Consider the following 27185-nt stretch of genomic DNA (forward strand, 5'->3'; position numbering starts at 1 on the left):
TTTGCCTGACAGCGAAAAGACAAAAAATACAGATCCAGGATAAAGCCAGTTAACCCATCCATTTGTTATGACCAAAGCTGAACTGGGAGTGTAACTTTGTAGTGATTTACTACTTCATACCATATTGCTGTTGCATTTTTTTATGCTACACTTAATGCATTAAAACCAGACTTAGCATCAAGGTACTTAGACTGAAAGGTGTAAACTGACTTCAAGCTCAACAGTTTTCGTCCCTTCTCTCCTAAGGGTCACTCACAAGAAAAGCAAGCACCAAGCGTATTGCACATTCTGAACAGTACAATGAGTTGCAAATGGCGGCTGCACTCCTCTAAGCAGCAGCATCAGAAAACAAGCTTCAGGCCTGAAGTATAATATCATTATTGCCCATGGGGATGTTAGATGGTGTCTGCACCAATTTTTTAGATTGCATTTCCACCATTAACTTTGGTTAAAATTTCCCAGACCCAGTTCCCCCTTACACTGCTTTACAACATTTTTTTTTTACTTGATACAAATCAAGGGTGTTAGTTTTTACATTAGTACGATAGTTGAAGGATCTCTTTGCTGCTGCCTTTCTGAAGTATGCTATGTCTGTCTGCATCAGGTTTCATATCTGAGTAAGATGCGAATTCTTAAAGGTGGGGGAAGGATCTGTTTTCCTAGGTACCTTTTCAAGGTGAAACATACTATATACACTTTATTACTATTGAATTTGGAGAGGAATTCAATTTCCTTTAAGCATTTCCAAAACACTTGTCATGTGATACCCATGTTCCAGGAAAAAAGTTTGGGTAAGATTTGCTGAAAAATAAACAGAACCATCTAATTTGTTCTGTTCAGGCCTACAAGTGGTAGTCAATCCACATTGGTATCTGAATATTTGCTTTGCATGGGTATGCTGTCAATGGAAAGAACACATTTCTACCCACCCACTGTTCAGCTTCATTGTCTAACAAACTGAACAGGCAAAGTATATACAACACCAAGAACCAAATACTTTTGGATATAAATTATAATGAACTGCAGATGATGGCCACCTCGTATCACTAGTTGCACTAGAAGGCAAATTAAATTCCCCAAACTAAGCTTCTGCCTTGTATTAATTACTTTGTTACACCACACCAATTCCTCAGTTGGAAGCATCAGGCTTCTTGTGGGTGCGTCCTTGATTTGCCTCGAAATTACCTTCCACAAAAATAGCCCTCAGCACCTTCATCTAGCTGATACTGTGATAATGGCTAGGTAACCAGGAATAACAGCCACCATATTCAGCGATGGAGCAAATCAAAACAGAGGAAATCCCTTTCCGCAACAGCAATTTAAAACTCTTTTTGGAACATGAAGAGGAGTGGGTGCAAACACTAAGAATCCTGTTTCACATCCATGATTGATGAGCAAATGAAAATACTGATATTTCAATTTGTATCTCTGATACTGTAACACAGTTCTCAAAAGCATAGGATAAATAGTCAGATCTAAATATTAAACCGTTCCCATCACAAAATACAGGGAAATTTAGAGCAGTGTGTGTTCCCAGCAAGCAGCGTGTAAACACAGAAAGATTGAACTCACTTGTTTAAAGACCGTGCAGTCTTAAACTCAGTTCTACTTCCCCAGCGGGGACACACAGGAAATTTTTGAAGTCAGCTCAATAAAACGATTATGCACCTTTCAAATTTTGCAGTACTATAGAAGCGCTTCAATTTTTTTTTTTTTTTTCTTTAATGTATAAGCCATCACAACGGCGGCAGTTACACTAACAATTAGCTACCAATTCCCCGGTTGGGTTTCTTCTCGAGCCTGATAACGCGTGACACGAAGTGAAGCACTTGGCTGGCGACAGCAGCAAGTTCGGTTACCCTGGGAGAAAACTCCTGTGAGCGTATTTGCGAGGCCGTCGCCTCAGCAAACCGAAGAAAAGCCGGCGGCAGCGGCAAGCTCTGCGAGCCGATCGCGCCAGGGAAGCCGGTGTCGGCGGAGCAGCGGCGGGCACAGGGCCGCTGGCAGATGTCAGAACAGGTCACAGGGGTCACAGCAGGTTACGGGGAGCTCCTCAACGGCCACGGCCACCTCACGACGGACGCGACGCCGGGCCCTGAACCGCCACCCCAGCGGGGCGCTCCCGCCCCTTCTCCCGCCAGAGGAAAACAGCCTGCCGTTTCCTTATCGCCGGAAAGGGCGGCGGGGAGCCCCCGGCGGTAGCGTTAAAGGAGGAAGCGCTGTTGCGAGGGGCCCGCCTCAGCGGGCGGAGCGGGGCGCTGGCAGCCCCCACCGCCGCCGCCTGAGGCACCGCCCCGCGCGCCTCTCCCGCCTGAGCCGAATTTAAACTGCGTTACTCTCCCTCGCGCAAAGCACTAACGCTGCTGGGTCCCGCGCGCCTCTCCTCTTTTCCGCCCGGCAGCCAATAGTAGGGCCGCTTCGTTCTCCTCTCCGCCAATCGGGGTGCGGTTTATTGCTGTCTGGGAGAAGCGCTCGGTGTGCGCGCCCGCCCGCTGTGGAGCTGGGTCCCTGGCGCGGGGCAGGCGAGTCCTCCTCTTCCTCCTCCTCCTTCTTCTCCTCCTCCTCCTCCTCTTCCTCCTCCTTCTCCCCCTCTCCCCCCGCCCCCTCTGCCCGCGCTTTGTTGGTGCCTCTCCCGGGAGGGTGGCGGCGGCGGTGGCCGGCGGCGATGCCCGAGTTCCTGGCGGATCCGTCGGTGCTGACCAAGGAGAAGCTGAAGAGCGAGCTTATCGCTAACAATGTGAGCCTGCCGGGCGGCGAGCAGCGCAAGGACGTGTATGTGCAGCTCTACCTGCAGCACCTCACCGCCCGCAACCCGCCCGCCGCCGCGCAGCCCGACTTCTCCAGCGACGAGGAGCGGGAGCACACGCCTCTCGGCGCCAGGAACCGCGGCGCTGCCGCCGGGCGGGTGAGTACCGCCGCCCCTCTCCCGCGCCGGGATCCTGGCCCCCGCCCGCCCTCCCTCGGCTTCCCGCCGGCCTCGGGCCCGCTTTCCCGCCCGAATGGGTCCGCCCGTCCCCGCCCGCCGGCCGTGCCTCGGAGGCCGGCGTGAGGCGCCGCGGCTCCCCGCATGTCCTCCCGCGTGGGGCCGGGGATGGCTCCGCCTCGCCTTAACTTGAGGCGCGGCCCGGCTCGGCTGAGGGCGCGATCGTGCCCGGCGGGGACGGTCGCTGTCGCCTGGGGGAGGGGCGTGCTGCCAGGCGTCCGCCCTGGGAGCGAACCGGGACCCGCGGGGTCGGTGCTTGGGCGGCTGCCGGCTTCGCCTTCAGGTCGCGTCCCGCGTGTGCGCTTCTCGGTGGCGGCGGCTGCGGAGCGGCTCGGCCGCGGGGCGGGAGGCAGCGCGGTCGCGCGTGGAGCGTGATACCCCCTCCCCCCCCCCGAGTGTAAGTTGGGAAGCCTTTACTTTGATTTGGCGGGCGGTCTCATAAGTGAAACGCTTAAGTGTCGGAGGAGTAAAGCAAGAGAAGCTCTGTACGAGGCTGCAACTTTGGAAAGAAGGCCCCCGTCGGCTGTCTCGGTTGTACTGAAGCAGCGCTAGTCGGTGTAAATACCTCCAGATGAAAGGATGAAGCTGTGAAGGAACAGCTTGTTTTGTTTAATGGAGTGGACTGCTTAGTGTAAAGAGGGTCTGCTTAATGTAGCTGTCTCTCTCATACCTCTAAGCATATGTTTTATAGCAAAGTGCCTCTGCTGCATGTTCAGCTGGTCCACTGTTACTTGCTTTCTTAGACATACTTTTTTTTAATCATGTAAGGAGAGAGGCGGGGAACTGATGGCACTTGGAATTTTTCCCTTTTAGAAAATGTGATTTCCTTTTTAATTTTTAATAAGTGGTCTGTAAATTTGCATATATTGAGAAAGCAATGTTTTAATTCATAATTCTAAGCTGTCTGGTCTTGCGTAAAGGCTTGTATAATGATTGCTGTCTACTGGAGTTGTAATATGTATGATACTATAAGTATTTAATGATAGTATCTGAAATACTGTCTTCCAAAGCTCATTTGTAAGAGAGTGCAGAGAAGCAGACTCCTTTGAAGGTCCTTCATACTATAATCTTTAAAAAAACCCAAGAAACAGTTCTTGAATTAAGAAACGGAAAACTGTAACTAAAAGAGAAAGAGATTTCTAACCAAATTATTTACCTCTTTTTAATGTCTGTCTAATTCAAATACTTAACTGGCATTCGTTGGAGAAACTTTACAGTGAAGTAGAGACTTCTCTGACTTGTAATGGTCTGCCTGTAGCATTTGTAAAGTGCTTTTGAGTAAAATAGGATGAGCTTGAATGTGACGTTTCACGCTTGTAGGAGAAGGAAAGTCTCATAACTGCTGAAGTTTCTCGATCTGATTTTTCCTTTCCCTTCCCCAGTGCTTAAGCTTAAACAATTATGGGTGACTTTTGTTGTTGTTTCCAGAATGGGTGGCACCCTTACACTTTTGTTAACAATGTCTGGAAGGCTCTGTGCTGTTCCTGTTAGTCTTGTGTGTTAATATCAGAGCAGTGTGTCACCATAACTTCCAAAACCTCAGTGAATATTCTAGTGACAGTTGCTTGGATTTGGGTCGTCCCCGTCGTTCCGCCCCACCCCCACCCCCCCCCCCCCCAAAAAAAACCCAAACAAAAAAACCCCAACCAACGCACCCAACAAAAAAAAAAAAAAAAAAAAGGGTTGATGTATGCTTGTTGTGTACTTAGTACAGTTTAGGTAGTTCTGAAACTGCTTGTAGTAGCTTGAGTAGCTGTTGTCCCTGTTAATGCCTTCTGGCATAAGGGTGCTTCTCTGCTCTGCTGTCCTTCCAAGAGAGTAAAGTACAGGTCTCCACAGTGACTTGCCCCCAAAAGAGTTGGAAGGGAGAGGCAGAGTGAAGGAAGTCTGACATCCAGGGGAGTGGGATTCTGGTATGAAAACAAAGCAAAATAGCTTGATAAGGTAAAGAGAGAACAGGAGGGAAAGCACTCAAACCTCTGAAAGAGAAGAAACTAGAAATAAGGGGCAAAGGGAGGAAGCTGGGACTGCCAAGTCATTACGGAAAGGAGGAATAAAATAAAGGAATCCCCTATTTCCTGTAAGTCACTTTGTAGGCTCTGGAAACAAAGGCGGATTCAGCAACCTCTGTCTTTTACTCCTCTGTGTAACTTCATTATTTTATCTTAAGTATTTCTTTTATGTGTATGTTTAAAAGGACCAGAAAACAATTCACACTGGGTGCATAAAAGTACTTTATAACAGGTACTGGTATAATAACATGGCTCTTTTCTGTTGTTAGGTGGAGATCTGAGTAACAAAATTGCAATGCTTTATTAGTTCTGGTTTTATGTATATTACAGGTCTTAGAAATTGTAGTATTGATTGTGTACATTGAGGGGGTGTAAACCAGCTGTTTCAAACTTTTGGGCAATCAACTACTTAATGTTTTTAGAACACCAAAATACTTTGCTATATTACAAAGGTATCTTCTGTGGGATCAAGAAATTTGGACAGCTCTATTCTGTGTTTCCTGTATCACTCTAAAAATTTGAATACTGCTTAACTTGAAAATTGCAAAAAAGTCTCTTCAATCCAGATGATTCAGTCAAGGCTAGTATTAACTTGTAAAAACATTTGAAAGAGCACTTGCATAAGTTTGCATTTTGGAGGGTTCTGTCTCGCTGCTTTCCGCTATTTCTCATTTTTTGGTATTTCTTTGGCTATAGCTTTAATATTATATGATCCTTTAAAAAAAAAAAAAAACAAAACAAAAACAAAACCCACACTACATTTTTGGGGGAATGATTTGGGAATGAAGACTCACTCCTACTGCTGGGATGAATGAATGCATGCTGGATGCTTAGAGGGAGAGGTAGAAAAGGGCCAGAATTGCTCTTGGAGCCAAGAAATGAGTACATTTGAATAGAGAAGAGCAACACTATTGAGACACAATCTCTTTAAGTTAGTGCTTATTCAGTAGTAATACCAGTTGTGAGTGCTTAAATTCTTGTGTGTGTGTGCCTGCCTGCTGAAGTCCAAACGCCCTGAGTGAGCAATCTTCTCAGTTGCTCAAGTCCTCTGAAAGGATTGGGCTCACAGTCAAAAAGCAGTCTGTCCTTACTCTATGGGCATAGGCTATCAAAGATGTACAAAAGATATTGTTTAATATGGCTTTTAGTGTGAAAAATTGATTGTAATCGGGATACCATGTTGGCCTGAGTAAGGGTGGTCCTGACTTGTCAGTCACTGGAGGGATTTACTGGTCACTGAGCCTTTCCCCATCCTGCTCTGGGTCTGCTAGCACTTCCCTTTAGTAAGTGCAGAGAGTTAGAGCCCTTTCTGAGCCTGCAGCCAGTTGGAGTTGCAGTGCTCCTGTCTTGTGTAGAGGTGGTCGGGGCTTAGAGCGGCATGGGGGAGCGGGTGAGGGGCCAGGGCTGCCCAGGGTGAGGGAGCAGTGTTTTTCTTAAAATAGGCATGAGAAACAAGTTCAAAGGCGTATACTCTGAATATCCATCTTGCAGTCATTGAAAAGACTGTAAAGCTAAACCAGGTTTCTTGATACTGGCAGTTAAAGCTTTGACATTGCTGTAGTCATTAGTAACTTTAAACTGTCTACACTGTCATTTTAGTGTTCTTTTTACTAAGTTCTGGGCATTTGATAATGCATTTATGTGCACATTTTCTATTGATAAAAGCTGTGCAGCAATGAGACAAAACCCTACAGTTTTAATCCTACTACAAACTATGTCTTTTAAATCCATCACTTTTCCAGCACAGCTCTGTCAGTACTACATCCAACCTATACCTCTCTCAGAACAAATAAAAACCTTAATATGCTAGTGATGTAAAGTTGATGTATTAAGACAAGTATCATGCATCCATAGTGATGCTGCTGTTGTTTCAGTTATATTTGTGTGGGTTTATTTTGACCTGTTTTTTATTCTGATACAGTAGTGGACATACAGACGATTAATATGCGTGTATGAGCAGATCAGAACTTCTAGGGGTTTTGTTCTGACCACGTTGTTTTGAGGCCCGGAAACCATCGTGCTTTGGAACAGCAAAGTCTCTAGGCAGTTAGCATTTTTTTGGCACCTAAAATTAAAAATGAAACTGTTTTACTGTAGTAAGGTCTTACTTCCCGTCAGTGAAACTCAGACAGCATTTTCATGCTTTGTAATGTGATGCAGCAAAACCCCTTCCTTTTGCATAGAGCGTTGTCTGCTTTGTAGAAGATGACTTCAAATGCTGTCAAATCAAATTTACTAAAAATATGATTGAATGTTAGCACTTTTTTTTTTTAAAGAGCTTTCCTGTGAAATACCTGAAAGTATCATTTTAAGTATGGCCACTTCTCTAGATGTAACACTTCTCTTATTTGGGGCGGGGACTCACTTTGGCTATATACTCTTACCAAGAGAGGACAAGCTCTTAAAATCATGCTTGTTTGGGCCTCAAGTTAATGAGAGCATCTGGACCTGAAAGGCCTGTTTGAAAGTTTATAGAAGAGACCTATTAGGTAAAGATTTGTTTGTTTGTTTTAATCAAGTAGTCAAGTAAATCAAGAGCTAGCTTCAGCTCTTTATGGTCAGAATGGTGTGGTAGTGATAATATCTGTAGCTGATGTAACTGTATGGTTTCAACCCCTTCCCTGTTGGAAAAGGGAAGGTAATAGTAAAACTGGTAGTTCAAGAAGATTAGGAGTGTGGAAGGTGAAACTGCATGCTCGGACAGGATAGGTGAGAGAATGTAGCATATATGCTACCCACTGAAGGAAGAGAATCTGTTCAGTGTTTTCTTTGTGGCTGTATTTCTCAATTATGATGTGGTCTACAAATGTGACCCAGAATACAGATTAACACCTTTGTGGCCTTTTAAATGGCACTCATCTGCTGTCTAAGTGACAGCTGTGGGCAGTAGGGGTGAGGTGACTGAGTAATTCCTGCTGCAGTGAGAGTTCCTGCCATGCTCTTCTGCACCTTCAGACTTTCTGCAGTTCTAGACTCATGAACTAGGGAGACATGCTTGTTAAGAGTGCTGGTGTAATAATGGCTGTTATATTTAAATAGTCCAGTTGAAGTAATTTTTGTCTAGCAGTGCATGTCAGTTGTTCAGCAGGGAGACATACACAAGCCAGATCTCCAGGTCAGCATTCAGTTGATTGAGCCATGAGACCATCTGTTAGTTTGGTTTCTTGATTTGTTTTTTGTTGTGAATTTTTTACTCTTCCACTTAAGTTCTCTGGAAAGAACTCTGCATTATGCAGCATTCATCTGTTTTCAGAACGCGTACGTTCCCTTCACTGAGTAACATAGAATTTAGTGTCTGGGGAGGAGGATGGGGGTGGAAGGGTTAAGTAGTCCCTAATCTTATAATTTAGGACTGTAACCAGTCATAGGCTTGGAAATTCTAAGTCTGGCATGCACTAACTAAGGTTAAAAGGTAGAGAATTCCTGAAGTTGAGTGTATCAGTATCTCTGAATTACTGCTGCATAATTTCCTTTCCATTGTTTATTTTGTCTGTCCTGTAGCTTTTAGTAAATATTGTCTCGAGGCCTTTGAGGTTAATAAGTCCAGTAGGACTTAGTTAAAAAAAAAAATTCTACTGCAGGAAATGTTTGTGTATGGTAGAATAAAAAGTGCAAGGGGAATAGAGACCTCTATTTCACAGTATCAGTCTATTATTGAGACTTTGCACATGCAAAGTCTTATCTTGCCTTCCCCGAAGAGAAATATTGTTACTTGTTACCAGAGAGGACACTGTACAAACTGGAGAATTAAAGAGCATTCTGTTGGCATGATTTGGGCTTTCTTAGCCTGTCTTAACCTCATTCAGGGAAACAGTAAAGAAGCCCTGAGCCTTTCTGCTTCTAGTGATGAAGCTGCACCTGTTTGGGATTAAAGGCCTTGAATATCCTAACGTAGGTGCCATTTAACTTGGGATTTGAAAATGCTTATTTTGGTGATACCCAGTAGTTGTCTGTTACATTATTTAATGGCTTCTTCAAGATGTTATTTATGCTTGTGTTTGGTGGAGTAGTGCTAGAACTAGTAAAGGTAGCCATAAAGTTTGTCTGATAAACTGGTCCGTGGCTGTTGGATTTCTGTTCAGCAGACATGCTGAAGATGAGGTAAGGGATAGCTTCAGCTGTTTTCTCATCACTTGCATTTTCTGCTCCTCTCATTAGTGAAAGAAGGTGAAAGCTTTTTGCTGTGAAGAGATGACCTCTGAGAAGATGAACTACTTCTGTGCTCTTGTTTTCCTGTGGCCCTAGAACTGAGAATTCTGTGTAGGAGCCCCAAGCTTATAATTCAGTTTAGTATTTGTTTGAAGGGTTGGGTCCTAGTTAATCTGAAACTGAGCCTGACAGATACCACTACCAAATTGCCATCTCTTTGGTGTGAACAAATCTCTCAAGTGAAATATGCAGATCCTCTTCAATCTTCTGTTTTCTAGAAAATGGCAATGACTAGAAATAATTTTTTTACTGCTGCTTGCTCTGGATGGAATTAGAAGATACTCAGATGAGGATTTATTGGTCTGGGTATAGCGTTGCAAGCATATTTACATTACATGCAAGGTGGTCAGCTGTACCACCCTACTTTGGCAAATCCTGGTGTTCGCCACAATTTCATTTTAAGCACTTTACCTCTACACCACAGTAAGACAACTTTCATTTTACTAATGGTCACCAGATCAAGAAAATGTGGGTGTGGGGTTTTTTTGTTTAGTTTTAATTTGCAATGATAAATTTTAAAGCTAGCTCTTTTGATCTGTCACACAGGGTAGTCCCATGGATAAGTTGTGATGATGCACAGAAAGTGTAGTGGTGCTTTATACTGTAATAGTACTGGTAATTAAAGCTAATGTTGTTGCTGAGCTTAATGTGTCATACCACAGCCAAAATATGAGAGAAATTCTTCTATCCTGCCTTATCCTTCTAGGGACTGATCTTATGATCCAGTAAGTGGTTCAGTGGCAGCTTTTACTTGTACAAATGAAGTAATTTGCTTCTGCTTTAAGGAGAATAGGCATTCAAAAGTAAAAGTTGAAGACCTCAAGACAAGGTAGTCGATGCATCTGGTCATATTACTGAAGAACACGGATTATATTCAACTTTTCATCCCCTCCCTACCCTTTTTCTCTGCTGAAACTGACTATTCTGGTGGTTTCAAAGTGTAGTAATACTGCAGGAAAAAGTGAAATAGTACTTGGAAGAAAAAAAAATACCAAAGATACTATGAAATATGTGAGTTTACTTGTGTTAGAGAACTGTATTACTTAGTAGGTACAGTTAGATTTCTGGTGGTTAAGATTTTGGTAAAATGTCTAGTAGAATGCTGAGTGGTTCTTCTGGTGTATATTGTTATAGTCTCTTCTGTGGCCTCTAAGTGATACAAAGGCAGAGATACATTAAATTAAGTTTCCAGTTTCTTTAAAGTGCCATTGGAATGTTGATTTCCTGCACTGTGGTAGTTGTTTTCGTCTGAAATATGGAAGTAGCATCTTATTTAATCTGCTTGGTGATGTGTGCAAACACCAGAGCTGTCAATAGTCTAAACGGATTCCAACAAGAAAACCCACTGTATGTTTTGGAACTCTTTTCCACTGTTTGGGCAGTTCAGTAGTCCAGAAAAAAAAAAATGCACTGAATATGGAGTTCCTGTTAACATGATACTTAACTTGAAATAGTGTTATGACCAACACATTCAAAAGTAAATACAAGTCTCCTATAGCTGCAGGTTTGTTGATTTTTGTGTACTAGATAAGTAGTCTCAGTTGCTTCAAAAACTAATTAGATTTTTATGTGATAAGGGAATGGAATGATTGATAAAGTGAGCTGTAAATCTGTCATTAGTCAAATCTGTCACTTTAGTGATCCTATCCTTTCTTCAGACTGCTTGGAGTCTATTTCTTAGAATTAAGAAATAACATGAGTTCTTGGAGATTCTGTTGCTTTTCAGCAGCTGATTTTAAGTTCATCATGCTGGGTTTTTCACAATCCAGGAGTTAGAGGAAAAAGTTAGAGGAAAATTGTTTAATTAAGGAGTCAGATTTTAGAAAACCTCATACAGTCCCTCTGTAGCTTTTAAATATCAAGACACTTGAGGCAAGACCAAGCTTGCATGCAAACCAATGTTGAACTGGCATCAGTGGCTAGCTAGATACTGTTGACTCATGTCAGTCATCTTATATTATAGTCTTTTAGTGCTGTCTTACTAAAGACAACAAGAAAAAATTGTGACCGAATGTTATAGCGTATTTGTATTTGGAATTTTAGTCTTTGGTAAGTACCACAAAACCCACATAGGCCCTCTGGGCAACCAAGTAGAAAAACATGTTAAGTGTAGAAGTTGTATCTGATTTTATGTCCTCCAACTTTGAGATACAAATATGACTTATTTCAAAGCAGTATCAAGATCTTTCTTAGTTGAGAGCAAGCAGATCCTAAGCATATTTTTTCTGTCTTACCTCCTCACTCTCTTGCAGATCTTGGAGCTTGAAATGTCTATTGTAGTAACAAAGGCTTCCCAAGTTGAACAAATGTTATGATCATTCTGTTTGGATATAGTGGAAACTGCTAATTTAGGAGTAGCATCTTGGCAGATTATTTTGATAACCATCTGTATGTGGTGGTGGTGCATTGCCAACTGTTCAAGCAGTGTTGCCAGAGCTGGTTTTAGGATTTGTTGGAGCTACAGTAGCAGCGGCCTGAGCAGACAGGCAGGGTTTTGAAAATGTAAGGGCGTTTCTGGTTTTGCCTTTCCTGCACTTGCTTTGTAACATCATGTAATCTTACAGAGGACACCAGGATAAGTGGGAATGGGGATTTTGGGAACTTGGTTCACAGGGTGTGGGTACTGAAGAACTTGTTCTGTATTGTTAGAGGAAGAACTATTGACCTGCTAGGTAGAAGAACAATGTGAAGAAATGCCGATGGAATGTATATATTTGTAGCTTAGAGGAGTGCTGGTGAAACAGCTAGAAGCTTACCTTTCCAGTCACAGGAAAGAAATCCTCTCCTGTTGTATACTTGAGCTTCAAATTAAGACACAGGATCAGAATAATGAGCAAGATTTTTTTTTTTTTTTTTTAAATACATAGAGGAGGCTTGTAATGGGTGTTTCCTTATGTAAGTAGGAAACTCATGCCTGTTTGTTTAGTAGGTGTAAATGATTAAAGTGTTTCACATAGGCTTTACTGTGGGGAGGGATGGGGAGAATATAATTTCTGGTTTTGTACACTAGGACTCAAATCTTCCTGTTCCCTTAAAAGAAAAAGATGTATTCTGTATTAACTGAAAATGCTCTGTATTTTGTTTCTTGCTCGCATGCTCACAGAAAGCCACGAAGAAGACTGACAAACCCAGGCCAGAGGAGAAGGATGACCTAGAGATAACAGAGATGAGTAATGAAGATCTTCAAGAGCAGCTTGTGAAGTATGGACTAAATCCTGGCCCAATTGTAGGTAAGTCAATGGAGCTAGCAAATACTCATCCGTTCAGCATATTTCTCGCTAAACCTCGGTTCTGAGTACTCTAAGCTTCTCTGATACAGTTGCTTAGGAAGTTTAGTGCCAATATTGTTACAAGCCGACTTTGCACTTAAGATGTTTTCATTGAACTATTTGCACTGAGAAGACTTGAAGCATTGTGGTGTAGGTGAGTCCACAGTTTGTTCCTCTTGTGTTCTAGGCCAGCTGGAGATGTTCCAACTTCTGTTCTGAAGCTGTGTAACTGTTAGTTAAAGTTCAATGTTGGGGTAATTAGGCCCTCTGATACAGAGGTTGAGATCTGGGGCCTGCTTAAATAGAAAATACATCTTATGTAATAAGCTAATAGCATTGAGAGCAGAATGAGAACATGGAACTTCTCCTTCCCTAGAGCATTTCCTACTCACTGCATTGTGCAGTAATGTTTTCCTTTGCTAATTTTTTTCTGGCCCCTTGAACGTAGCATTCTATCCTGCATGCTAACCTACATCAGGAGAAGTCCTGACCCCAGCTTAATCTCCTGCCTTGGGCACTCATCTATGATGTGGGATCAAAGCTCCTTGCCTTTCAGATTGTGCACTACCCTAATGGCAAAGGACTTTGATTTCACAACTCTTCAAAAAAGATGGTCGCTTGTAGCATGCTGAGCCTTCTGTGGAATGTTCTTGAAATCCTGGGTGGATGGAAGTGTCAGTGATGGAGCCTGGAGTCCTGTGTGTATTCAAAGTCTTATGCATAATATTTTCTGTTAGCTGTTTCTGTATGCCTTCCTATTCAACCTATTCCTCTTGCACAGTCCTCAAGTCTTCTGAAAAATTCAAGTAGCTATGCAGTCCACTGGAAGAATGTTCAAATTTGGTCTAAGTAAAAGCCTTAGTTCTTACAGGGTATGGATTCTGTTTCTTGTGAGTGTCTGCCACTTCTTTTTGAGGATGGCTTCCTCTTACCTGAAATCTTCTAAGGTTAGACTTTTCTGCAGCTAACAGCTGTTCTGTTTTTTTCTGCTTAATTGCAACACCTCTGATGCTCATTGAACTGAATTTATAGAATCATAGAATCGTTAAGGTTGGAAAAGACCTTTAAGATCATCCAGTCCAACCATTAACCTACACTACCAAGTCCACACTAAACCAATCAAGGGTAGACTAGACTAAACCATGTCCCGAAGTGCCACATCTACCCGTTTTTTGAACACTTCCAGGGATGGTGACTCCACCACCTCTCTGGGCAACGTGTTCCAATGCTTGACCACACTTTCCGTAAAGAAATTTTTCCTAATTTCCAACCTAAACCTCCCCTGGCGCAGCTTGAGCCCATTTCCTCTCGTCCTATCACTAACTACATGGGAGAAGAGACCAACACCCACCTCACTACAACCTCCTTTCAGGTAGTTGTAGAGAGTGATAAGGTCTCCCCTCAGCCTCCTCTTCTCCAGGCTAAACAACCCCAGTTCCCTCAGCCGCTCCTCATAAGGCCTGTGCTCCAGACCCTTCACCAGCTTTGTTGCCCTTCTCTGAACATGCTCCAGCACCTCAATGTCTTTCTTGTATTGAGGGGCCCAAAACTGGACACAGTATTCGAGGTGTGGCCTCACCAGCACCGAGTACAGGGGAACAATCACCTCCCTGCTCCTGCTGGCCACACTATTCCTGATACAAGCCAGGATGCTGTTGGCCTTCTTGGCCACCTGGGCACACTGCTGGCTCATGTTCAGCCGGCTATCTACTAACACCCCCAGGTCCTTTTCGGCCAGGCAGCTTTCCAGCCACTCTTCTCCAAGCCTGTAGCGTTGCATGGGGTTGTTGTGACTGAAGTGCAGGACCTGGCACTTGGACTTGTTAAACCTCATACAGTTGGCCTCGGCCCATCGGTCCAGCCTGTCCAGGTCCCTCTGCAGGGCCATCCTACCCTCCAGCAGATCGACACTCCCACCCAGTTTGGTGTCGTCTGCAAACTTACTGAGGGTAAAGGTTAAACTATAGGGGAAGGGGTGTTAATTCCAGGGTAAAGGGATTTAGAGGATAATAGTTGAATCTGCATGGAAGCTGTTGCCCTTGTAATATCAGTCTCACTAAATTTTTTGCGAGGGCATAACAACTTGTGTATTGCAGCATATGAAACAAAACATCTAAGCAGCAGGTAAATTCCCTTTCCATAGATAAATGCTTGTAACTTTCAGTGTACTAACAGGTCTAGGTATATCTTAAGAATTCTCTCAAACCAAAAAGTTAGAAGCCTTAGAGGTAGTGTTACATATGCAGAGGTATATGCTTTGGGCCCTATAGACAGATTTTAAAAAAAAAAAAAAGTACGTTCAGAGATTACCAAGAAACAGGTAACAGCCAAGTTCTAGCAATCAAGTCAGGAAAGATGAAAACCGTATCTTCAGCATGTATCCTTCCTTGTTATAGCTACTACTAGGAAACTTTATGAGAAAAAACTATTGAAGCTCATGGAGCAAGGTCCAGAACTGAAGGCACCTGTGCCTCTCCCAGCGATTTCTTCAACTGCTGAGAACACCAGACAGAATGGAAATAATGATTCTGACCAGTACAGTGACAATGAAGAAGGTAAGACTTAAGTGGAACTTGCATGTGAACTATTCAAATTATACATCAGTAATACTTGCAGTAGAAGAAATACCTAAAGAGGGCATGATCTGGCTGTTTGAGGCCCCAAGATACTGCTGTAGACCATGTGGGTCATGTACTTGATCATGCACAGTGATCCAGGTGCCTGTTCTGGGAAAGGAAACTTCTTGCTACTAAACTGTTCCCTTTTGTCCATTTTCCCCAGATTGGAGCCTGTAACTCTGATAGGTAGAACTGCATATGAAGCGTTCCAGTGTTCTTTGCGCTTCATCTTGCAGTGCAAGTGCAGTTTTTGTCTTATGGTGCTTACAGTAGTTATCTTTACTATGGGATAGTGTATGAATGTTTGTTTATTAAACTTTGTACTTTTTTTATGTTGTTTAATGTCTCTCATGAATGACTCAATCCCTTTTGAGCTCTGTTCCTTATGGACTTAGTCTGGGGTGGGTTGATTGATTGGTCTTGGGTGTTTTAATGTCAAGTTTACATCAAAAAAGTATAGGAGTGGGGGAAGTGGAACCTAAAACATACCATCATACATCTTGCAAAAAGTAAAAAGTAGTCTTTAAAGAGTGTCTTGAATGGCATGTTAGAAGATTCTTACTTTGTGTGGTTTGGTTTTGGGTGGTTTGGTTGGTTGGGGTTTTTGTTTTGTTTCTTTCTTTCTTTCTTTTTCCAGGAACTTCCAGGTTGAAATACAAGTAGGAACTCAATGGGCCTCCCTTGCATTTTGGGGCTTGTTTATGAACGTTAATCTCTTGCACTTTTGGGGGTGGGGAGGGATGTTAGAGATTTATTTATTTATTTTTAGGACAGACAAGAGCCCAGTCACAACTGACAGCTATCTCCTTATATTTACATATGCTTCATCTAATTACCAAACTGTTCAAATGCTGGGGCAGGGGGTGCAAAACCAAACACTCCCTCTGCCAAAAAAAAAAAGGGTTTCTATAAATACATTCTAAATATGTTGGTGTAATGCTATTAGAATTTTAGAAAGGGAGTGGAAATAATATATTCTCTTACTGATAAGATGACAGCTAACCACTTGCCCCTCTGCATCAAAAAAGAGTTTTATGCAAAAGTACCTGTTTTAAAGGAAATGAAATTAACAGCCTAAGCAATGTTGAAAAGCTTCAATACCCGTACTACAGTCAATAGTATAATGGTACTTTGGTTAAAGTGATTGCAACTTGATACCAGTTTCTAAATGGAACTGCTAGATTGGTGGAAGCTTATCTGAAATGTAGGATTTTTAGGACAAAACCGAAACACTAGGGTCAGTGTTCTAAAATAATTTTTAAGATTATTCTTCAAAAGTCTTTGTTCTTCTACGTTCAATGGAGAAATGTACCTGTAGCTCACAACTTTTTAAGGAAATGGTAACTCATAAAAGAGTTATGTTGCCTTTTAAAATGAATTTTTATTGAAATACAATTGGTTTAAACTAGTACAACAAGCAGTAGTATTATAGTAACTAGTTATATTAAAACTGGTTACAGATCCGAAGAGTGAGCTGAGGCTTGAGAAGAGAGAACCATTGAAAGCCAGGATGAAGACTCCAGTAGCACTTAAACAAAGAAGAGTTGTTGAACACAACCAGGTATGTTTAATTTAGTGGCATCTGGAACGGCTACTAACTGCAGGTGATGTGCTCACTAAACACCTCACTACTTGTAACATAATTGTATTTGACTAAGTGGACTATGCTGTTTTTGCAAAGTTATTTTGGAAAGCCTGTTCTAATACAGCAGGAAAATGTTGTGAATTAACTATAGCTGCTGTTCTTAGCCTGACTGATAACATTCAGAATTATGATCTGCTAAAAGCTGTTTGTCTGATTTACCAGCTGCTGTAGCACCTCTCAGAGAAAAATAATAGGGAACTTTCACATGTTTAGTTTTGGAAACTTGACAGGTTTTTATGTCAGATGAGCTGATGTCATCCTGTTGGATGCTTGTAAACAACTTGATTCAGTCATAGGTTGGAAAAGACCTTTAAGATTGTCAAGTCCAACTATTAACCTAACACTACCAAATCCACCACTAAACCAGTTAAGGGTAAATTAATAATTAATTTCATGTTTCTTGGGTTGGTGGCTGGATTATTTTTTAATGAAAGTAAAAACTAGGAATCATTAAGGTTGGAAAGGATCTCTAAGATCATCAGTCCAACCATCAACCCAACACCACCATGCCTACTAAACCATGTCCTGAAGTGCCCCATCTACATGTTTTTTTTAACATCTCCAGGGATGGTGACTCCACCACCTCTCTGGGCAGCCTGTTCCAATGCTTGAAAATAAAAGCAGCAGTTTCTTAAAAAAAAAAAAAAAAATTGGGGAAAAGGTTGGGGTTTTTGGTGTGTGGTTTTTTAGAAACGTTATTAAATACATAACATCTGTCTGGTTTGATATCTATACATAGATGTATGCATTTTGTATACATCTGTTTAATGACTGTAACTTAAGCATATACAGAAGTACATTACTTCATGTATTATGCCTATATTTATATATATAGAAGTGTGTGTATGTGTGTATACACATGCACTAGCTATCTGTATAATATTTTTTCTTTAACTATGCTTGTAGCAGCACTACTTGAGTAGACATTAATTTGTTGGAAAACTTGTCCTAAGAAGAAAAATAATAAATAACAAGTTTAAATCTTGCTATATGTACCACTTGTCCTTTAGTTATAGATAATATTAGTTCTGTTGTCTTGTTGAAAGAGGGATTTTACAGAAGCACCTCAGGTTTTCAAACTGCTGGCTGAATGCTGGATTTGGTAATTGGTGGCTGATCTTTCCTTGTGATGTGACAGTGTCACTAAATATCCTGTTCCCCAGCTTAGGTTACTTAGGATCTTTACAGTGTTACTCATCTGACCAATAAGTAGTGGAGTTGTGCTGCAGTAAAGGACTTGTATAGAACACATTCGGTGACACGAAATCTGACCTGTTAATGGCTTGATGTATTTTAGCAGATCAGTGACTTTTCTCACTACTTTATAGTATGGTAAATGCCAGATGCTTCCTATTTTGGTAGTGTGTGTGTATGTATAAACATGCTTTTGGTATGGGTGCCTCTTAGCAGCATGTTACCTGCTTTACGTGAGCTTGGGTAATACAACACAGTTATGGAGATCATAACTAGTTCTGCTTATTTTTAATTGGATTTTTAGGGTACAAGCTGAACAGATTTCACTTCTACAAATCAAAACACACACATAGTTCAACACACAAAATATTCCTTAATTTATTCAGGGAACTTCTGCTTGTGATGGACTTTATAATGGGAATCTGAATCTTGAGGGCATTCTATTTTAAGGATTACTTTTTTCTAAATCACTATTCACCCAGAAATCCGTGCCAGCCTTAGTGTAATACAGGTATTTAATTCAGCTATCCATAAACAAAGCTTCCTAGTCTTCAGGAACCCACTTACAGAATAAAAAGGAAGAGATACAGTGATGTATTTTTGTGGCATTTTCAAGTGATGAGTGCTTACTCAAATTTTTGTCATCCAATTTCACTGTAATAACATTAGGTCATTACTGTGTTTTGTCTTGCAATCTTACATGTGCAGTACAGATGCAATATTTTGTGGCTTGCATATTTTAATTACCAGCAGTTAGTCAAAGGAATATCACTTGATTAATCAAAAAATGATCTAATTTCAAAATGATGCTGAATTCTTCGGGAACTCTTAACTCTCTAGCTTGTTAAGCCTTTTACATTTCAGCTCCTGACTGCTGTGTTTAAAAAAAAAAAAAAAAACCCACACATAACAAAACCCAAACCTCCCCCCAAACCCCACAAAACAACCAAAAAACGCCACCAACAAAAATTTACAGCTGCTTGAAGCCAAGAACAACTCAATGTTTTTGGCTAGCAAATGCGTCTAGTCATACATTTTGCTGAGAATAAAACTGGAAGATGGGGAAGATGTTATCCTTTTTCTTTCCCTTTTCCTGTGAAATTGGATCTCATGTTTGCATCTGATGTGTCAAGTGACCATACTTATTCTGCAGAATTATTTGCAACGGTAATGCACTGTGTGGCATTGGCTCAAAGATTATGAGGCTCTGAAGAGTGGTGGGGCTGAATAGATTGGTAGTGTTGTGCGAGCAGACTCGTTAGTCACTTCTGGGTCCTGTCCAGTACTAGTCTTAGTCCAGATGTACACAGCTGAAAGGATTGTCTGTCATTTGGCACGGATGGATGTTGCTGTTCTCTTAAGAAAAGAGTGCAAATAGTCTTTAAGCGGGCTGGTGCAAAAGAAATTGGGTGGGGAAGTCGAGCAGGCTTATCGGTCTTGTCAGTCAGTTAGCAGTGGAGGGCTAGATGAATTTGAGCCCCGCTCTTTGTACTTAGTTGCCACCTCATAGTGAACTGGAAAAGTTGGGAGAACACCCTAACTTGAATGACCCCCTCCAATCAGGTAGGTGAATATAGAGTTAAGAGTTCAAAACTAAGCCTAAGGCCTCACAGTAGATGGCACTGGACAGAGAGAGGCGGGCTATACAACTTAAATGTTGATGAGTCCTAGCAACATAGAACTACTTCCTCTCCTTGAGACTTTGTATAGTGACATTCTGCATGTGCTGCGTTCTCTAAGTCCTCCCTGCTTTTTTTGGACTACATGTATAGCTGGGCTTCTTAAAAATATAACATGCAGCATTGCAGCTACTGGCATACATATTTCATGTGGCATACACCCAATAAAAAACTTGCTTGGCATACATATTTCATGTGGCATACACCCAATAAAAAACTTGCTAAGTGATAGCTGAGTTAAACTCATAATCTATAGCTTCACTGCTCATGAATAATGTGACAGTTCAAAGCACATGCTGAACAGTACTTGTGTACCACACCATTGTAACTTTCTCTGGTTATATAGAGGGTGCTGGTGTACCTAAACATGAATATTGCATTCTAATAGGGTTTATTTAGTTCAGATATTTGTGGGATAAGCAGACAAGGCCTGCTCAATTGACAGTGAGGATAACTATAACTGCAGACAATATGGTTTGTTTGGGTTTTGTGGTTGGTTTTTTTTTTTTTAATTTTGTCTGTTGAATATGCTCTGCTGAGGTCTGGATGGGTCTTATGCAGAAGATTCTGTTTTTTTCCTAGGCTTTTCATGCAAGAAAAAACTTGAAACTTGGTACTTAAAACACATGACTGACAAGCATCTGAAGAATTAAGGAGAGAGGGAGTTATTTGCTGAAGTACTTCTAACTTTTTATTAGAAGAAAACTAGTTCCTAGTCAAACAGCCTGGGCAGGAGAGCTTTCCAGTAGTCGGATGAGGGAATTGCCTTACTGCTTTCTTGAGTGGAATGTGTTTGAGTGGAACCACTCTGAAATTAGTGTTTTTCTCTAAGCTTCTAAAGAACACCTCTCAAATAGAAAGCGTATGGGGGTGAGTTAAGGAGCCATGATTGAAGGTTGCAGGTTAAGCTTTTCTTAATAGGGAACAGAAGCCAGTGTATGGTGAATATATAAAGAGGGGTTGGGAGATCTTTCATCAGAAATATGTTTAAATTGAAAAGAATGTTGGAGACTTAGGCTGAAATCTACAATTCTATATGAAACATCTGAATCTGTTTGGATTTGAGGTCTGTGCATAAATACACATCATTTGGTTTTCAAAGTATTTCATTGACTTTGGAGTAAAGCGAAATACTTGTGCTCCCTCTGCTGGATATGTAGCAACTGTAATACAGAACTTATGTTAAGAATCATAAAGCTGCTCAGCTTCTAGTTTCAGTGGAGTAACTTTGAAGATACAAGTGGGGACTGGATAAGGGAATTGTTAACCTCCCTCCCCCCCACCCCCCTTGATAAATTAAATACTTTCTAGCCTGCTCTCTTAACACATCGTTTTGGGGCTAATACAGTTCCAGTTAAGTTATTTCTGCTGTTAGACCTGTAATTGACAGTTGCACCAGTCTGTATAACTTCCATCAGCATTGAGTGCAACTTCCAAAAACTTGGTATCAATGCATGAGGTGTTAATGTGTAATTTCAGTATTAACAAAGTAATAATTTTTATTTTTATGTTTAAACTTAACCAAATGAAAAGGAAAAATCTTGTATATAATCTAGAAGAAGCAGTCCCTCATCTCCCTTTCCCTCCAGGTCTGTGTTTGGAATTAGTTTTAAGAAGGATTTTTTCTTCTAGCATGAAACTTGTGATAAGGCATAGGGAATGATCTGTGTTTGTTAATGGCTATAAAAGTTTGTTTACTTAGATTTGTAAAGATCTGTCAGGCTTGTTCATTTAAACCCATTGTTACATGAAAATTGTGTGAGTTTCATCTCTGTATGTGGAAACTTTTAAGATTATAAAACATCTCCCCCTGCCCCATGAGGCTGGAGATTAGTTCCTGTTGAAATACAGGTGGCTGTGCCTAAACCAATTCCCATCTCTGCTTGAGAGAATAGACCCCTATCTGGGTAGAGTTAAGGGGATGCTTTCTGCTTATGCTCATAGATGAATTTTTTTTGTGTAGGCAGGTAATGTAATGGCTTGAAAGCTAGCATATCTGCTGTCCGTGACTTGACGTAACTACTTGTAGCGTTAGTTATTTCACGCTATTGCAGTGAGCAGATTATCAGTTTTCACTGTTGAGCGTTGTCTAGTTGGTTCTGTATTGGAAGAATAATGTGCTCTAATGTAAGTATTGTGGTCAACACTACTAATTTGGCTAGCTATTCATTATTGATTGTATTGGGATCCAAATGTTTTTTGGATTGTAGGCACACTGCTTCTGGAGTATGCATGCTATTCTGGCTTTTGGTTGTGGGTATCCAATGTTGAGAGCTGGCTTTCATGTATTTTGATCATGTGTTTGATGCTTGAATAGACCTATTCTCAAGATGGAATTACTGAGACTGTCTGGACAAGTGGATCTTCAAAAAGTGGACCTCTGCAGGCATTTTCTAGGGAGTCTACAAGAGTGTCAAGAAGAACACCAAGGAAAAGGGTGATGAGAGGCTTATTATAATAGACAAGCTTTTTTTTTTTCTCATTGTTAGGGTCCCAGTGGTTATCTTATTCAATTGTTTTCTTTTGTTTGTTTTAAACAAACAGGTGGAAGCTACAGCACAGTTGCCTGTAGATGATGCTGTAATAACAGAGAGTACTCCCATAGCTGAAACTATATTGACTGCAAGCAACGAGACCCTAGTAAATATGCTTAGTAAATATGTTTAATAAATCATGCAAGTGGTATTCTTTACTGACAGAATCATTCTGTTTTGAACGGGTAGTCTGACTTTCCTTAAAACAGTCTTCTATTCAGTAGTCTTTGAAACCATATATTCGATATCTGTATTAGTACTTCATGCTGTTCACTTTGAGATGGGACTAGGTAGATGCCTAGGTCCCATCTAATGTCTTTTTTGGGGGGAGGGTTGAGAAGAACCACGTTAAAAGCTCAGGTCTTTATTTAAGTACGTGCAGAATATCTGCTTTTAAGTTTGGCTTTTCTGGCAAACTAAATAGCCTTTATGTTTCTAAATGGCTTAAAAGAAACTTCTTGGAATGATAAGCAATGTGTTTCCTGTGCTTATTTCAGAGTATCTGTTACATAACCTTGAGTTAACTCCTAACATACATATATGCAATGCACATAAAGGTTTTGTTGTTTGGTTCTGCCCCCTTCTCCCTTTTATTTTGTATTTTGGCTGATTCTGAGTTTGAACAATTTTGAATCTCGGCAGGTTGTCAATAGGGTGCCTGGAAATTTCAAGCATGCAGCTGCTACACTGTCAGTCAGTGAACTCTCAGACATGCCCAGAAGAACACCAAAGAAACCACTGATGACAGCTGAAGTAAATAAATTAAAACTTAGATTGCTATCGCTTACTCTCTGTGAACAAGATTCTTGTGTGTATGTGATTAGTACAGAGCGGGTGGAGGATGTCACTGCCCAGGTGGCACTAGTCAAAATGGACTAGCATAAAAGAGAGAATATAAAATTATTTTTATCTTCCCTGTTCAGATTTGGGGTGTGTGTGTGTGGAGAGCCTGCTTTGCCTCCCCCCTGCCACTCCCCACCCCCTGCCAAATATGTTTGGGTTTGTTATTTCTCTTTGTGCTGCTATTTTTCTGTACAAAATGTAGATTTTTTTTTTTTCTTTTAAATTCTTTGAGAGCAAAATTGGGTTATCTTGTAAATCAGCCTATCCTGAAAAACAACAATGTGCCTTAATTTAGGGAATCAGAGTAGGATTACTTTAGACCAAAACCCTGAACTTAAAAAGCATCTGTAGATTCCTGTCAGTTATCAAGAAAGAAAATAATTCTTTTGCTGTTAACCTATTCAAGCTGTCAAAATTGTATACCTCTTGGAGAACGGTCTAAAGCACTTGCAAGTATATGTAATGTATTAATGTAGTACTGTAATATTTTGGAAATTTACACTACAAGATAATGCTTGGTTGAATTTAAATGGAGTTCATTGCTTCAGGTAGTTACTGTAGATAAAACTTGTATTAATACTTGTGAAGCCTACTCTACCAGTGGGTCTGAGATTTATGAAATGGGCTGCTTTATTTGTTTATAATGTGACTGCAATGTAGACTTAGCTATCAAATAGAAGGTTGTGGGAAACTAGATATTCTATTTCAGACTGTGTAAGTTTTTTTTTTCAGTTAGTATTCTACTGTACTGTGGCATTGTTTATTACAGCAAGAAGAGACAGATTGCCTACATCAGTGCTTTTTTAATCATGTTGGCCACAACCAATCCTGTGATCTGCTCAACACAGCCATGATAGAGGTGATGGTTAAGTTTTTTTTTTTGATCACCTACATCATTGGCTGGCAGGTATATTGTATTTGTACAGTGTATTCTTTATCTTAAAGGAAACTGAGGAGAGCACCAAATGCTTTAAGACACCAAAAGTGACCAGACAGCTGCCACTATCAAAGGTTAAACTAACTTTTAAAACCCAAAAAGTAAACTTCTTGAATGTCACTGGGTGACTCATTCATTCTTACAAATTGCATGTGGTTATGGTCACTGAGATAGCTATGCAGGAGTTTTTTGTTTTGCCGTCTGTTAGGCCTGTAACTGTTTTTTGTTTCCTAGGTGCTGGAGAGAACTCATACAGAAGAACGAAGAGTAGAAAGGGATATTCTTAAGGAAATGTTCCCTTATGAAGTATCAACACCTACAGGAATTAGGTATTACTAAGGTTTATGGGGGCTTGTTTCTCAGTTCTTGTAAACCTCTTTGAGCTGGGAAGTATCTTTTGATTATATTGCTAGATTTCTGAGGAACAGTTTTTGCACTCTGGCTGAATGACTGTTGAGATCACCACCTAGCTCTTCTGTTCTATGTACATAGTTTTGTAAGCCAAAACAGTCTCTTCTTTATTTAAATTGGGGGTGGGAAGACAAAAGATTACTATAGTAGGAATTACTACCAGAACTTCTGAATGCTGGAAGTTAAATGGAAAGGGCTTATTTGTGGTAATGGCTCACAATATTCAAGTTTTTGGATAGATGCAGCTGCTTTAGGCTTGCTGTTAAATTAAGGAAAGATCTCCCAGCATAGATTAGGGCTTTCTTTTTGAAAGTAAAGAAGAATTTTTTCCTTTATGTAGCAGTCCTGTTGATTACTCTTAGCATGAATAAGGACCGCATCTAGGAAGGGCTATTACATTTTTCTTTGCAACTTTGTATTTAAACAAAAATTGAAACAATGCTCTGGATAATTAAACAATTCATAAAACTTTGCCCTGTTTAGAGAAGATGAGAAAAAGTTTCCCTATGTTAAGATGCGAAATCAACTCCTGTGTTTCCAACATGTTAATTGCAGCTTCAATTTAAACTGCAATTGCATAAAGTCTTACTGTGAGTATATGGTACCAGTTACTACTACCATGGCATATCTGCTCATCACTCAGCTTTGTTCTCTTGTTTTGAGGTCTGTTGATCTAGTTAAATCTATGCCACTTTTTTAAAATAAAAATCATCCTTGTATATAAGGACTTGGCGATGTAGGTGTGTTTCTTAACCCTTACTGCTTTGTCTTCTGGCTCTGTATTGGCTTAGCCATCAGTAGATATTTTAATGGCCAGGGACAATCTTAGGTTTAGAAATCCCAGTGGGGCTGCATTAAGTGATCATTAAAGATACAGAGAGAGAGACACACTTCCTAGAGTTTTATTGCCTGTTATGATCCATTGATTATGTGGATAGGGTGAAGTAAAGTGGCATTTGAGTGGGGTTTTTTTTTTTTTTTGAAGGGGTGTGTGTTTGAACACTGAATGTTTAACTTCAAGAATAGTAATGATAGCCATGCTAGAGTTTGAGACAGATATTTCAGGTACTGCATTCACTAGAAATAATTTTTAGTTCTTCAATTATGCTAAAATTTTCCTATATACCTTAGAGTGCTCTTTTAAATATGCAATGTTTTAATTTTTTTTTTAAATTAACAGTGCTAGCTGCCGTAGACCGATCAAAGGAGCTGCTAGCCGGCCTATAGAGTACAGTGACTTCAGAATGGAGGAAAGTTTCTCCAAGTATGCTTCAAAATATGGTACCTCAACTGACATGAAGTCAGAGAAGCCACCGACAAAAAAAGAACGCTCCATTCCCCTGTGGATAAAAGTTCTTGTCTTTGTTGTTGTTTCGGTCTTCTTGTTTTTGGTTTATCAGTCTATGGAAACTAATTCAAGGAAATCCTTGTCTCTGGATGTCTGAATATTGGCTCTCCGGGCAATGCCAAATGAGTATCTTTCTGAAAGGCACACCTGATTTGATCTCCTGTTTTTAATTGTAGAGAACTCTTCTGCCCTCTCATTGGCTCAAGGACTTCTTACAAATAATGTGATTGGAACCTGATAAATTGGATAAATGAAGCAAGATAATATTAAATGGACATCAGTAACTTTCTGGACTTTGGACTAGTAGGAGATCACTTTGCCATAGGAGTAACATTTTTTTAGATCTTTGAACTTTTTGTAGGCTTTATTTTTTTAATGTGGACATCCTTTAAATTCATTTTTGAGAAACTGTATATTTGTTTTTGCAAGAACTTGGAAGCTGAGAAGGGCAAAAATGTAGTAAAATGTGAAGCTGTGTTTTTAAAGCTTTTCCTTTGTACAGAAGAGAAGTTGTACTTTTGTCTCTAGATTGTTGTGGAGGAGGATTTTAACACAGGTGATAAAGGGAAATGCATTTCTGTATGCATTTTTTCAGTAACAAAGTAACCGAATTTGATCTCTTTTAGGGTATAGGGAGAGTACAACGACAATCTTTTCTGTAGATTACTGTAACTTTTTAGTAAATGTAACTGTAAATCTGTTTGCATTTCTGTAAAAGTCTTAGTATCATATTAGTAACTTAGTTTAAGCGTAACATCATTTAATGTATCCCTTCATTTTAGTGCTTACAGTGTTGTAGGAGCTGAATACAAATTAATTGGCAAGAGATGTCTTAGAGGAACTTATTTATTAGTAATATGCGTGGAAAATAAAAATTGCATCAATATAATTTGCTACTAAAACACTTTTTTGAGTCAAGGTTGTTATCTGAAGTAGTCTAAATTCCGACTTTAGCAGTGGTCTTTGTTTTTTTTTTTTTTTTTTTTAAAAAAAGCAAGGTCTTTCCAGTCCAGCTTTATGTGATTATCTTTGAATATTCATGTAGAGAAGTATTATCAAAGCGTGAAAATTCCATATGAAGTTTTATTCTTGTATGAAGAGGGCATTGCTGCATTTTCTGCTACAGTTTCATCTTCTAAGGTGAGGTTTACTACTCATGCAGTTGAATATTTTTCTCAGTGGAAGCATGCTAAAACACTCTATATTGTGTAACTTAGTTGAGCAGGCAGCTGACTTCACTACTACCAATAAAGAGTGATAAGCAACAAATTTTTTTAAGGTGAATGTATACATTTTGGTGTGCTTAAATCTGCAGCGTACAGATGTTCAGTCTTATTGCTTGGTACAAAATCGCAATAAATCATACTACTTATTCTTAAAGTGCTACTTATAAAAAGCTGAGAACATTAGTTAATAGAAAATATCTTTTTACTCTAGGTACTATTACTGTGTAGACTATAGCTATGGGGAAGCTTTACTTTCTGTGAACTTTGGGACAAACAT

General features: G+C 40.3%; 1 protein-coding gene across 3 annotated transcripts; it reads left to right on the forward strand.

Annotated features, from left to right (window-relative positions):
• Positions 1 to 2481: 2481 nt before the first annotated feature.
• Positions 2482 to 26661, forward strand: TMPO (thymopoietin). Of its 3 annotated transcripts, XM_075706231.1 has the most exons (9): positions 2482 to 2905; positions 12308 to 12434; positions 14870 to 15028; positions 16552 to 16652; positions 21927 to 22046; positions 22154 to 22249; positions 22786 to 22896; positions 24158 to 24252; positions 25515 to 26661. In XM_075706231.1, the coding sequence occupies exons 1-9, from the start codon at positions 2666 to 2668 to the stop codon at positions 25777 to 25779; spliced, it is 1314 nt and encodes a 437-aa protein (XP_075562346.1). In that variant the 5' UTR covers positions 2482 to 2665; the 3' UTR covers positions 25780 to 26661. The 3 variants fall into 3 exon arrangements, with proteins under 3 accessions (XP_075562346.1, XP_075562357.1, XP_075562367.1); XM_075706242.1 differs by lacking the exon at positions 21927 to 22046; XM_075706252.1 differs by lacking the exons at positions 21927 to 22046; positions 22154 to 22249; positions 22786 to 22896.
• Positions 26662 to 27185: the final 524 nt, after the last annotated feature.

The sequence above is a fragment of the Pelecanus crispus genome, chromosome 1 (genome assembly GCF_030463565.1).
Source record: "Pelecanus crispus isolate bPelCri1 chromosome 1, bPelCri1.pri, whole genome shotgun sequence".
NCBI classification, from domain to species: domain Eukaryota; kingdom Metazoa; phylum Chordata; class Aves; order Pelecaniformes; family Pelecanidae; genus Pelecanus; species Pelecanus crispus.

Bases quoted from the DNA above. Each gene is read 5' to 3' on its own strand.
- TMPO (XM_075706231.1), top strand. From the start codon at position 2,666: ATGCCCGAGTTCCTGGCGGATCCGTCGGTGCTGACCAAGGAGAAGCTG. The intron at 15,029-16,551 runs GTAAGACTTAAG...AACTGGTTACAG, and splicing joins GTACAGTGACAATGAAGAAG to ATCCGAAGAGTGAGCTGAGG. The intron at 16,653-21,926 runs GTATGTTTAATT...ATGCTTGAATAG, and splicing joins GAGTTGTTGAACACAACCAG to ACCTATTCTCAAGATGGAAT.